This window comes from Propithecus coquereli, unplaced genomic scaffold (genome assembly GCF_000956105.1).
Source record: "Propithecus coquereli isolate 6110/MARCELLA unplaced genomic scaffold, Pcoq_1.0 Scaffold9, whole genome shotgun sequence".
Lineage (NCBI taxonomy): Eukaryota > Metazoa > Chordata > Mammalia > Primates > Indriidae > Propithecus > Propithecus coquereli.
The window spans coordinates 6,937,587-6,950,884 of record NW_012155284.1 but is presented as its reverse complement, the minus strand read 5'-3'; the positions used below and the strand labels follow the sequence as shown (position 1 = coordinate 6,950,884).

The window sequence follows — 13,298 nt, the reverse complement described above, 5'->3', positions numbered from 1 at the left end:
CTATGTATTTTTAGTTGTCTGATTAATTTCTTTCTATCTTTAGTAGAGACGGGTTCTCGCTCTTGCTCAGGCTGGTCTCGAACTCCTGAGCTCAAACCATCCACCCGCCTCGGCCTCCCAGAGAGCTAAGAACTCCTGAGCTCAAACCATCCGCCCGCCTCGGCCTCCCAGAGAGCTAAGAACTCCTGAGCTCAAACCATCCGCCCGCCTCGGCCTCCCAGAGAGCTAGGATTACAGGCGTGAGCCACCGCGCCCGGCCCTCATTTATAATTTAAAAAATACAGATTGAAAGTTCTCTCAGATACCTTTGCTCATTAATCAGGTTGGCAAAGATTCTAACTTACTCTATTGGCAATACTGTGGAACTGAAAAAGGTATAAATTCTGGAGGAGGTATATTAGTTTCTTATTCCTGTTATAACAAATTATTGCAAATTTAGTGGCTTAAAATAAGACAAATTTATTCTCTTATCATTCTGATGGTCAGAAGTCCTAAAATTAAGGTGTTGGTAGGGCTGTAGAGGCTCTAGGAGAAAATCCATTTTTTTTTACCAAAAACTTCTAGAGGCTGCCTGTATTCCTTGACTGGTGGCCTCAGCATCTTCTCTTTCTCTGACTCTGACCCTCCTGCCTCTTTCTTATAGGGACCCTAGGGATTACGATGGGCACACCTGGATACTTCATCATAATTTTATCATATCTGCAAAGTCCTTTTTGCCATGCAAGTTACTAGGTTCACAAATTCCAAGGATGTGGACATCTTTGGGGACCAGTATTTGGCCTATCACAGGGGCAAGAAATTTGGCATTATCTATCAAAAGCACAAATACACATGTACTTTGATCCCATAATTCTTTTTCTAGGAATTCATTCCACAAATGTAATCACGTGTTGTTTCACATGTATACAAGGTTATTCGTTGCATATTTTTATGATAGCAAAAGATTGAAAATAACTTTAATATCCATGAATAGAGAACTGGTTAAATGACCTTACATTTTTAAGTTAGAATATTATGGGACCATATAAAAATGAGGAAATTACTTGCTCATAGGGAACTCTCACCAAGATAATTGAGAAAATCAAGATCCTTAACAATGTACCTAATGTTCTACTGTTTATATAAAAAATGAAAGGAGAATGTTTGCTTATATTTGTATGAAATATCTCTGGAGGAATTCATAAGGATAAGAAGCTATTGCCGCTAGGAAAGAGAAATGAGTACCTGGCGACAATGTTAGAATGGGGACTCTTTACTGAACAGTTATTTGCTGAGGGTTTTGTACTCATCACTCTGGTCTCTTCTTAGTGTCTTCTTTTATGGGTTAATATCACCTATAAACTTCTTTCAGCACTCTTGCCAATTAATTCAAAATATCTTTAATCTTACCAGCCCTCCATTTTCAGTTGTCTATTAGACAACTCTGCCTAGGTACCATGAACCAAACCCTTAATTTACTTAAAGATATTTCCTATCCAGAAAATCTATGTGCAATAATTGGAATGAGTTATCATCTGTACTTTCTTAAGACAATCTTCTGTAACAGGCTCTCTCTCTCTTTCTCTTTCTACACACACACACACACACACACACACACACACACACACACACACACACTAATATGTTTTAAGTTGTGGGGGCATTATCATTATCTGTTGGTGACTTTAATCATTTTTTTAATATTGTAGAGAGAGCAAGAGCATAAAATTGCTCCTTTGTTAATCAGCTTACCTATCTAAATGGTTTTCTATTATTTATGTAAATCTTAGATGTTTTTATTTAATTATATTGTAATTCATCTGAAAACTTTATTTTGTACTTCAGAAAATATAACTTAATGCTAGGCTGTAAAAACTTACTATATCATTCCCAAATTATCCTGAATTATAGTTTACTTTGTGCACCAAAATCATTCTTGATTTTCTAGGACATTCAGTGAGATAAATAAAGCAGAAGAACAGTACAGCTTGTGCCAAGAACTTTGCAGTGAACTTGCTCAAGATCTACAGAAAGAAGGACTTAAGGTACTTTATTTTGATATGGTGTTCTTTGTTTTTAAATTTTTTAATAATAAAATGTTACCCTAAAACAAGAGTTAGAGTACTTTTTTTATTTTTAATTATTATAGGTACATAATAGTATATCTTTATAGGATATATGTGATGTTTTGATACAGGCATACAATGTGAATTAATCAAATCAGGGTAATTCGAGTGGGCATCTATCACCTCAGGCATTTAACTTTTCTTTCTGTTAGGAACATTCCAATTCCACTCTTTTAGTTATTTAAAAGTATACTCTAACTTCTTGTTGATTATAGTCACTTTGTTGTGCTATCAAATATTGTGCATTCTATCTACCTAATTATTAATATATTTTTGTATCCATTAACCATCCCCACTTTATCCCCCCTTCCCTGCTACCCTTTCCAGCCTGTGGTAACCATCATTCTACTTTCTGTCTCCATGAAATCAATTGTTTTTAATATTTAGCTCCCACATATCAGTGAGAACATGAGATTTGTCTTTCTGTGCTTGGCTTATTTCACTTAACGTTCTCCAGTTCTATCCATGTTGTTTCAAGTGACAAGATTTCATTATTTTTGTGGCTATATAATATTCCATTGTGTATATATACCACAATTTCTTTACCCATTCATCTGTTGATGGACACTGAGGTTGATTCCATATCTTGGCTATTGTGAATAGTGCTATAATAAACATGGGCGTACAGATATCTTTTTGATATACTGAATCCCCATCCTTTGGATATATACCCAGGAATGGGATTGCTGGGTCATATAGTAGTTCCATTTTCAGCTTTTTGAGGAGCCTCCATATTGTTCTCCATAGTGGTTACACTAATTTACATTCCCACCAACAGTGTGTGAGGGTTCTGTTTTCTCCATATCCTCACCAGCATTTATTACTGCCTGTCTTTTTGATAAAAGCCATTTTAACTGAGGTGGAGTGATACCTCCTTGTAGTTTTGATTTGCATTTCTCTGATGACTAATGATGTTGAGCATTTTTTCACATACCTGTTGGCCATTTGTATGTCTTCTTTTGAGAAATGTCCATTCACATTCTTTGCCCATTTTTAAATTGAATTATTTGACTTTTTCCTATTGAGTTGTTGGAGCTCCTTATATATTCTAGTTATCAATCCCTTGTAAGACAGGTAGTTTGCAAATATTTTCTCCCATTCTGTGGGTTATCTCTTCACTTTGTTCTTTGTTTCCTTTGCTATGTAGAAGCTTTTTGGCTTAATGTTATCCCTAAATTACATATTTCTTAATGATAAGTACAAATTAGTAAATGTTGGAATAGGGTATTCCTGTCCCTAACAATCAGAGACAAATTCAATTCTGACCCATATCTGAGGTCTATAATGAGGTCATTCTTTGAAGAAGCAAGTTATGAGGCTGGAATGGTTCCAGTATAATTCCAGAGGACTTTACACTGCCTCAGGAATACATTTGAATAAGTTTAAAACCAGAGTAATGCCAGACACAGTGTCATGTGCCTGTATCCCCAGCTACTTGGGAGGCTGACACAAGAGAATCACTGGGAGTCCAGGAGTTCTGACCTGTAGTGCTCTATGCCAATCTGATACCTGTGCTAAGTTTGGCCTCAATGGTGACCTCCCCGGAGCAGGGGACTACATAACCAGGTTGCATAAGGAGGGGTGAACTGGCCCAGGTCAGAAATGGAGCAGGTCAAAACTCCCAAGGTGGTCAGTAGTGGGATCGCGCCTGTGAATAGCCACTGAACTCCCACCTGGGCTACATAGCGAGACTCCATCTCTAAAAAAAACAAAACAAAACAAAACCATAGTTATACTGGCATTAGAGAATAAGGCAAAGGGAAGGATTTCCAATCATTCCTTGATGTTTTTCTTTTTTTTTTTTTTTCTTTTTCTTTTTTTATTCGTCTCCTGAGGAGGGCAGGTATTTTTCTTATGTAGACATTGACTTTTTAGAATAGGCATTTCATTTCAAGGCTTGAATCCAGGTTGCTTAACACATTGAGAAGAAAAGCCTGTAAGACTTTGAACTTTCTATTTTATAATCTTTATTCATAACAATTCATATTTAGCATTTTCCCAGTACTCTGAAACAAGAGGTGAAGTTGTTATAAAGTGTAATAAAAAAATATTTAAAAATTACTACATGGGTACAAATATACAGTTTGACAGAAAAAATAAGACCTAGTGTTCAATAGATCAATAAGGTGACTATAGTTTACCATAATCTATTGTACATTTCAGAATAGCTAAGAGAGAAAATTTAAGAAGATAGATATCCTAGGTACACTGATTTGATCTTTACGAATTATATGAATGTATTATCACATATACCCTAAAGCTATGCATCTGTTATGTGTCAATTTAAAAAATTGTTTTAAAAAATTACTAACTACAAAAAATGGGATATCTGATGAGAATTTTTGTCATAATTCTTCTCTATCATAACTTGAGTATAAAGAAAGTTCTTTTTAAAAAAAATATTTTAAATAAACTTAATTTTAGAATCATTTTAGACTTCCAGAAAAGTTGCAAAAACAACAGTGTTTCAGTATAGCCATCACCCAGTTTCCTCCATTATTAACATCTTACATTACCATAGTACATTTTTCCAAAGTAAGAAACTGAATAGCACATTGCTATTAACTAAACTTCAGACTTTATTTGGATTTTACTTATTTTTCCATGTTATGTTCTCTTTCGGTTTCAGGATATAAAATAGGGGACTACATTGCATTTAGTTGTCAAGCCTCCTCAGTCTCCTGTGGTCTGTGACAGTTTCTTAGTCTTTCCTTTTTTTTCATGACCTGACAGTCTTAAGTGGTACTGTCCAGGGGTCACACAGAATATCCCACAATCTGGGTTTTTCTGATGATTTTCTTATGATTAGGTCAGGGTTATAGGGTTGTAAAGACTACCACAAAGGTGAAGTACCTTTCTCCTTGTATCCTATCAGGAACACATGATAGTGACATAACATCATGGATGATGTTAACCTTCATCACTTGGGTAAGGTAGTATTTGCTAGGCTTCTCCACTGTAAAGTTACTATTTTTTCCTCTGGAATTGAGTCAGTAAGTCTAACTCTCCTTCAAGTGAGGGAAAACAGGAATTAAGTTCCACTTCCAGGAAATACAAAAATATGCATAACATAAAATTTGTCATTTTAACCCTTTTTAAGTGTACAGTTCAATGGTATTAAATATTAATACATTCACATTATTCTTCCACCATCACCACCATCTATCTCTAGAACTTTTTTATCATCCCCAACTAAAACTTTGTACCCATAAAACACTAGCTGAAAAGGGAGTTATTACATGTAAATTGTTTAGCATAGTATCTAGCATGTAGTAGGCACACAATAAATATGAGCTATTCATAAGACCTTTTCACCGTTAGATTTTTTTTTCCTTCCTTTTTAGGTCCTGAATTAACCTCCAAAAAAGATTCAATAAAAAGAAAAATAATCAGTTAACTTTGCCTTTATATGAAGGTCTTTTATAAAAATTCAGTTGGGAAGGGGAGTAATAATTATTGCTAAAATAGGATTTTAGCTTACTTATGGATTTTAATTATAACAGTTTTTATCACCATGTTTTATAAATAATTGGTATACTTCCATATTCTTATATGTACATAAGAGACCTTTCTGAATGTTTCTAACTATAAATAACTTTTTTCTAGAAGCTAAAAAGCCATACATAATAATGTATGCTCTATGTTATAGGGTAGAACTGTTACCATTAAGCTGAAGAATGTGAATTTTGAAGTAAAAACTCGTGCATCTACAGTTTCATCTGTTGTTTCTACTGCAGAAGAAATATTTGCTATTGCTAAGGAATTACTAAGAACAGAAATTGATGCTGATTTTCCACATCCCTTGAGATTAAGACTTATGGGTATGACTTTCCTTCTTTTTCCTTAAATCTGCTAAATTTTCCCAAATAATCAACTTTGGAAATACAGATAGTCCCTTACTTAATGATGGTTCAACTCACAATTTTTTGACTTTGCGATGGTGCCAAAACAATATGCATTCAGTATACTCTCAACTTATAATCAGGCTGTGCCCCAGTAAACCCATCATAAATTGGAAATATTATAAATTGACAAACAATATTTTCAATTTACAATGGATTTATCGGAACACAACCCCTTTGTAAGTCAAGGACCACCTGTATTCTCACCTTCATTTTATTTCTTAAACCTATTTAGGAAGTTCTTACTGTGCTGCTGCCATTTATCTTAATTCTTAGAACCTGATGTATGTGAAGACATGGTCATTAGTTTAATTCTAGTAAGAACCAATTAAAATTTTTCTTGTATTACTTAATGAAATTATTGAGGCTAGGTACATTTCAAAATGCAAAGCTTTTCATATTTTAGAAAGCAAATTGAGTGCATGTAGAGTATCTTTTGTATTATTCCTTTGGGGATCTGGGGCAACACCTCATCAAACACATTAATATTACTGTAGCAAAACAAAAAAAAATCATAAACTGTAAAGACTAAATAGCCTTGCATTAATTCACTCATCAGCTATGATCTGTTGCTTAAAATTTTCAGAACTTTCTGAATTTCAGAATTACAGATAAGGAATTGCGATGCTATGAAACCACATTTCCACTTACTACATTGTAAAAACTAACAAGCCATGTTTGCGAAGTAAACTGAGTGAGAGTATGTGTATGGATCAGGATTCCAAGTGCCCACTTTACTAGTAATAGTGGTTCATTAGTCATATTTTCATATATGAAAGATACAGCACACACTGAAATTGATTGAATAAAGTGTTAGTTATAAGAGCCAAAGAGCAGATGTCTATAGAAGCATCATTCATAATTACCAAAACTTGGAAGCAACCAAGATGTCCTTTCAGTAAGTGAATGGATAAACTGTGGTACATCCAGACAATGGAATAATATTCAACCCATAACAGAAATGAGCCATTAAGCCATGAAAAGACATGGAGGAAACTTAAATGCATATTGTTAAGTGAAAGAAACCAATCTGAAAAGGCTCTATACTATATGATTCCAACTATATGTCATTCTGGAAATGGCAGATTAGGGAGACAATAAAAAGATCAGTGGTTGTCAGAGTAGAGGGGATAGAGGGATGAATAGGCAAAGCACAGAGGAATTTAGGGCAATTAAACTATTCTGTATGATTATATAATGGTAGATACATGTCATTATAAATTTGTCTAAGCCCATAGAATATACAATACCAAGAGTGAACCCTAAGGTAAACTATGGGTTTTGGGTGATAATGTGTCAATATAGGTTCATCATTGTAATGGATGTATCAACCTGGTGCAAGATGTTGATGGGGAGTTGGGGGAGGCTATGCATGTGTCCAGGCAAGGGATATATGGGAATTCTGTCCCTTCTGCTCAATTTTGCTGTGAACCTAAAACTCCTCGAAAAAATAAAGTCTATTAAAAAAAGAGCTAAAGAGTCTGTATAGTGAATTCCAATTAGTTACTTAGTATTTAATGTTATTATGTGTCAGATATTAATTGAAAGGCCTATATAGTCAACTCTGATATTTAATAATATCCTTTTCCTTTTTTAAAGGAAAGTAAATTTCCACTCATAATATCAGCTATAAAAAAGCATCCTTTAATTTAGAAAATATATCCAGCGTTGTTTATTATTGCTCTCTAACTAGCCTTTTGTTCTATCACAACAGTACTATGCAAAATGTTTTTATCCATTGTGAGTGAATTGGCTTTGTTGGATTTGAAATTAATTGTGGTTGGTTTAATTTAGGTGTTCGGATATCTAGTTTTCCCAATGAAGAAGACAAGAAACACCAACAAAGGAGCATTATTGGCTTCTTACAGGCTGGAAACCAGTCCCTGTCAGCCACTGACTGTATGCTAGAGAAAACTGACAAAGATCAGTTTGTAAAACCTCTAGAAATGTCTCAAAAGAAGAGTTTCTTTGATAACAAACGATCAGAAAGGAAGTGGAGCCACAAAGACACATTTAAATGTGAAACTGTGAATAAACGAAGTTTACAGATATCGCAACCATTCCAAATTTTAAAGACGAAGATGAGTGAGAATTTAGAAACGTCAGAGAATTCCGATAACTGTCAGATATTTACCTGTCCTGTTTGCTTCAGGGAGCAAGGACACATTAGTCTGGAAGCCTTTAATAAACATGTAGATGCATGTCTTGATGGATCTTCAATCAGTGAAAACTCTAAAATGTCCTCATTTTCACATGCTTCCTCTACCGAAGTTAACGAGGAAGAAAATGTACATTATTCTTTTTCACTTTGTGAGAAGCAAAATTATGAAGCCCATCTGAAAAACACAGAAATCACTTCAGTAGACTGTGTAGATTTGATGGGTACTATAGATAGTTCATCTAAAGCAGAATGTGTAGATACTTTACGTAATAAGCACAGCAAAGAGGAATGTTCTAGTCTCCCAAGCAAGTCTTTTAATATTGAAAACTGTCATCAGGATTCTTGTGCTGTTTCATTGGAAAATGAAGATGTTGGGTTATTAAGTAGGCAAGAATCCCACCAGCCTTATTTAAATGAAGTAATAACAGGCCAAACTCTAGTTTGTCCTGTTTGTAACCTAGAGCAAAAGACTTCAGATCTTACCCTGTTCAATGTACATATGGATGTTTGCTTAAATAAAGGTATTATCCAAGAACTGAGAAAGGATAAAGTTAATCCAGTTAATCAACACAAAGAAAGCTCCAGAAGTACTGGTGAGTTTTTAGTCATTTTAAAGAACTTGATTTTCTAGGAATATATTCTATTAAAATTAGAAAAATTATTGTTAAATCTGAAATACACACTAATACAGGGGTAGTTTGTATATGCTGCTATTTAGGAAAATGTTGGTTACCTTTCCATAGGTTAGAATAACTCAAGCCAATAGATTGTGAATTTTGGGAAAACTTTGGTTTGGGCTTAATTTAGCACAGAATGAGCTCAAAGGTTTAAAGAGTTGAATGATCTAATCAAAAAAGAAATTCCTTCAGAGAACATTTGCTAATGTTAAAGGCCTAGTGTTTAATTAATAATAATTACATAGCCAGAAAACCTCTTTAACTTGTTTTTCATTAGTGCCGGCTCTACCCAAATTTCAAAAATAAAATTAAGTGTAATGCTAATAAAACTAGTAAATTACAAAGAATTTATACTATAAAGTTAGTTTTTGGTATTTATAGATATGAACTATATAGTACCGAGAAAGTTTTTATTATCTTTAATCACTCAGTTTTAACATTTTAAATTTTTATATAGCTTTTCAGTTATTTCATGTTATTCATATTTCTTAACTTTTCTTTCCTCTAAAGGTAGCTCAAGCAGAGTACAGACGACGGTAACAAGAACGAAAAGGTATGGCTAATTTGAGCTTTAATAAAGCTGGCTACAGAACTGTCACATTCCGAGGTCTAATTTTTAGGAGATGTTAAATTTTGCTTTTATAAATCATTAAGTAACCAATATAAAAAATGAATTATTTTCTTTTTTAAAACATCAAGTATTTGATATAAAATATAAATTATTTTCTAAAATCTCTCCGTGCATTTTAATTGTGTGTTCTTTTTCATTCTAGGCCAGGACTGATGGCAAAGCACTCAGCATCAAAGAAAATAAAACCAATCAATTCAAAACATACCCTTGATACATTTTTTAAATGAACATTGAACATTTTATCAATTTTTAATTGAAACTTGTTATTTTTTAATAATCAATGAATTTATTCTTCCTCTTTTTAAGTTTACAGATTTATTTAGTGAAGGCAAGTGCAATAATCCTTTTCCAAATTACATTGATTTTCTAATAATTTGGAATATTTACTAATTTACTTCTGTATATCTTTTTTATAACCATGAGCATTTTACTTCCATGGTATATCAATTGGAAATCAGACCTGTTAGAGATAATTTTAAAAAGAGGAATTAGGAATGGGATCAGAGAGTGATTTCTTTATTATTTTTATAGTGAATATCAAAATATATTTATTTCTCCACTCTAACTGCTTCATTTGACTAGCCTAAAAAAACAAATAAATAAAAATAAACATATTTATAAGGGCTCTCAGAGATTCACACAAACCTGTTTTAGTATAAGAATTTTTCAGCACTTAACCACTTTGTTGGCATTGGACTGCTATGTTTGATCCTAGTATCTTTAGATACCTCATGAGCATGCAAAATTAAAATTTATCATAAATTCTATGAAAAGTATTAGCTTAGCTTAACTAGCATAAGTGGTTTTGTTACCTTCAGGAAAAGAATATCACAGTATTATCTGTGTAAAAAGGGTTTTTGCTTAAAATACAATTATTCTTTTGGTTTTTCTTATTTAAGATTCCTGTATGTAATGAATATGCACTTGATTCACTTTAAAAAATATTTAGTGTAAGATTCAAAGTAGCTTTTTTTAATATAGGACTTTCAATTGGCAGTATTTCATTTCTTGGCAATTATGTTGGTACTTTTCACAAATCTATGAAGGATAAATTGTACAGTGTATTTTTATTATAATCTTCAAGAGAAAACTGTGCAATTACAAAGCTTAATGTATATTAAAACATCTCACCTTAGTTACATTTCTATCAACATTTTTGCTAATATTTGTGAAAGAAGACTGCTTAATAGTTAGCTTAAGTGGTTGCTTCAAACACCTTTGTGCTATCAGTGAGTTCTTATCAAAAAAATAATTATTTAATTGTAACATAAAGATGGAAGCCTTTTTCTGTTACTAAATTAGAGGAAAAAAAGGTGGGTAAGTTCTGGGATCAAACCTAGTTCTGTTTTACTAGAGTTCAAAAGTTTTTTCATTCCTAGAATATGCTAAACTTCAATTTGATCTCTGAAACCATCCACAGGTGTGAGATGTGCCAAGGGTTTTTTTGTTTGTTTTTTGCTAGTGATTCAGGGCAGAGACCCTGGTTGTCCTTCAACATTCTACTTTTCTGTAATATTATTAGAACTTTAGCTACGTACATGTTCGCCCAGAATATGGGTCACCCACTACTGTATTTCATCAATTCTTTATTTTATAAACCACTAAGAAAGAAATAATAAAATGGGGAGTCCAATAGGTTACCACTGCATAAGTATGGAATACCAAGGTTTATATCTTCAGAGCAAGAATAAATGAGAAATAGACTGGGTATGGTGGCTCATGCCTGTAATCCTAGCACTCTGGAGGCTGAGGCAGGAGGATCACTTGAGATCAGGAGTTCAAGACCAGCCTGAGCAAGAGTGAGACCCCATCTCTAATAAAAGTAGAAAAAATTAGCCAGGCGTGGTGGTGTGTGCCTGTAGTCCCAGCTACTCGGGAGGCCGAAGCAGGAGGATCACTTGAGCCCAGGAGCTTGAGGTTGCAGTGAGCTATGATCATGCCACTGCAATCTAGCCCAGGCAATAGGGCAAGACTCTGTCTCCAAAAAAAAAAAAGCAAAAAAGAGGCAGCAAATTGCATGCTCAACCTTGGGACTGGTTGGAAGGAGGAACTGTCACTGAAAATTTAAACCACAAACTAGTATACATGTAGGTTTGTATTCTGAATTCACAGGAATTGTACGGTCCCAAAAAGCTCAAGCAGAAAATTTAATTAAAGTGATCTTAGGTTAGTATTGTCCCTAGTGACTGGTAGAAGCAAATGCACATCCTCTCTGGAAGAACTCATCTTCAATTCAGGCAGATGATTTAATATCTCAAAGAGATACTAAAGTACGAAAAATAAGTATTGCAGAATTGATGACCTACAGTATATCTCCCACCCTTGCAGCTCACGCCTTCCCAGCTAGGTATATCTATGTGACTGAGTTTTAACCAATGGGATAAAAAAGGAAGGATTGTACATGATAGTTTCTGGGAAACTTCCTTTCTCACAGCTTCTGGGAATCTTTATTTCTCTTTGCCTCTTCTTCCAATTTCTTTCCTCCATCCTACTGCCTGGAAGAAGATGCTGCTATTTACACCTCAACATAAGGGCTGCACCTGGACATGGTGGAGTAATGGGCTGAAGGGTCTGGTTCCTTAGGACTTTGTAAAACAGAAGCATCATATCAGCACTGGCCTGCACATTTCCAGACTTTCACAAGAAATAGAAATCAAAACCTTTTTTAAGCCATAGTCACTTTGGTTTTTCTGTTAATTATAGCTGAATCCTAACTGATACAGGACATAAAGGTTATTAAGACATCTTTGTCCTCCAGGAATGAAGAGCCTCCCCAAGTGACAGTTTCCATTCAATGTGGGAAGGGCTGTAATAGGTGAATATATACAGTGGGAGTCTAGGGAGAAATCACCTGATAGAGGATGGCAAAGAGAAATTAAGGAAGGTGTTTTTAAGGAGAAGAAATCCTTGAACAGCTCCTGGATTTAAAGGTTTACTTCAGAATTGGACGTATTCCCTTACTCAAGACCTTCCTTTGGGGAGAAACTACAGCTTTCAGGACCGGTGGACAGGTTGCTATTCACCTGGCTGAATTGTATTCCATCTTTATTTGATAAATACTTATTGCAGGCCTGGTACTATTTTAGCCATTGAAGATACACCAAGGAATGAACTTTTAAAAATCTCTGTGGGCCGGGCGCGGTGGCTCACGCCTGTAATCCTAGCACTCTGGGAGGCCAAGGCAGGCGGATTGTTTGAGCTCAGGAGTTCGAAACCAGCCTGAGCAAGAGCGAGACCCTGTCTCTACTAAAATTAGAAAGAAATTAATTGGACAACTAAAAAATATATATATAGAAAAAATTAGCTGGGCATGGTGGCGCATGCCTGTAGTCCCAGCTACTCGGGAGGCTGAGGCAGGAGGATCGCTTGAGCCCAGGAGTTTGAGGTTGCTGTGAGCTAGGCTGATGCCACGGCACTCTAGTCCGGGCAACACAGTGAGACTCTGTCTCAAAAAAAAAAAAAAAAATCTCTGTGAAATTTACATTCTAGTTGGGGAGATAGACATTCAACAAACAAATACAGGCTATTATTTTAGTGACAAACTCTACAAAGGGAAGAGACAACAGCATAAGGAAATGGAATGTGAAATCAGGGGATACTACTTTAGAATAGGAAGGAAGGGAAGGCTCCTCTAAGAAAGTGACATTTAACCTGAGACCTTAATGCCAGGAAGGATCAAACCATTAAAAAAATTTGGAAAGAAGAGTCAGGGAGAATGGGTTCCAGGCCTAGGGAAATGGAAGGCCAATGGCTCTGGAGCAGGAAACACTGAATGAGCATTAAGAATGGAGAAGAGTTATAGGGCCTGAGGTTCGAGAGATG

General features: G+C 34.8%; 1 protein-coding gene across 1 annotated transcript in view; it reads left to right on the top strand.

The window, feature by feature from the left end:
- POLK (polymerase (DNA directed) kappa) overlaps window positions 1–9,758 on the top strand; it is a 33,588-nt gene extending 23,830 nt beyond the window's left edge. Inside the window, exons 9-13 of the mRNA XM_012664536.1 lie at window positions 1,928–2,024; window positions 5,755–5,926; window positions 7,802–8,761; window positions 9,356–9,398; window positions 9,619–9,758. Coding sequence (XP_012519990.1) covers window positions 1,928–2,024; window positions 5,755–5,926; window positions 7,802–8,761; window positions 9,356–9,398; window positions 9,619–9,703 — 1,357 coding nt within the window. The 3' untranslated portion in view covers window positions 9,704–9,758. The remainder of the gene's footprint in view (window positions 1–1,927; window positions 2,025–5,754; window positions 5,927–7,801; window positions 8,762–9,355; window positions 9,399–9,618) is intronic.
- Window positions 9,759–13,298: the final 3,540 nt, after the last annotated feature.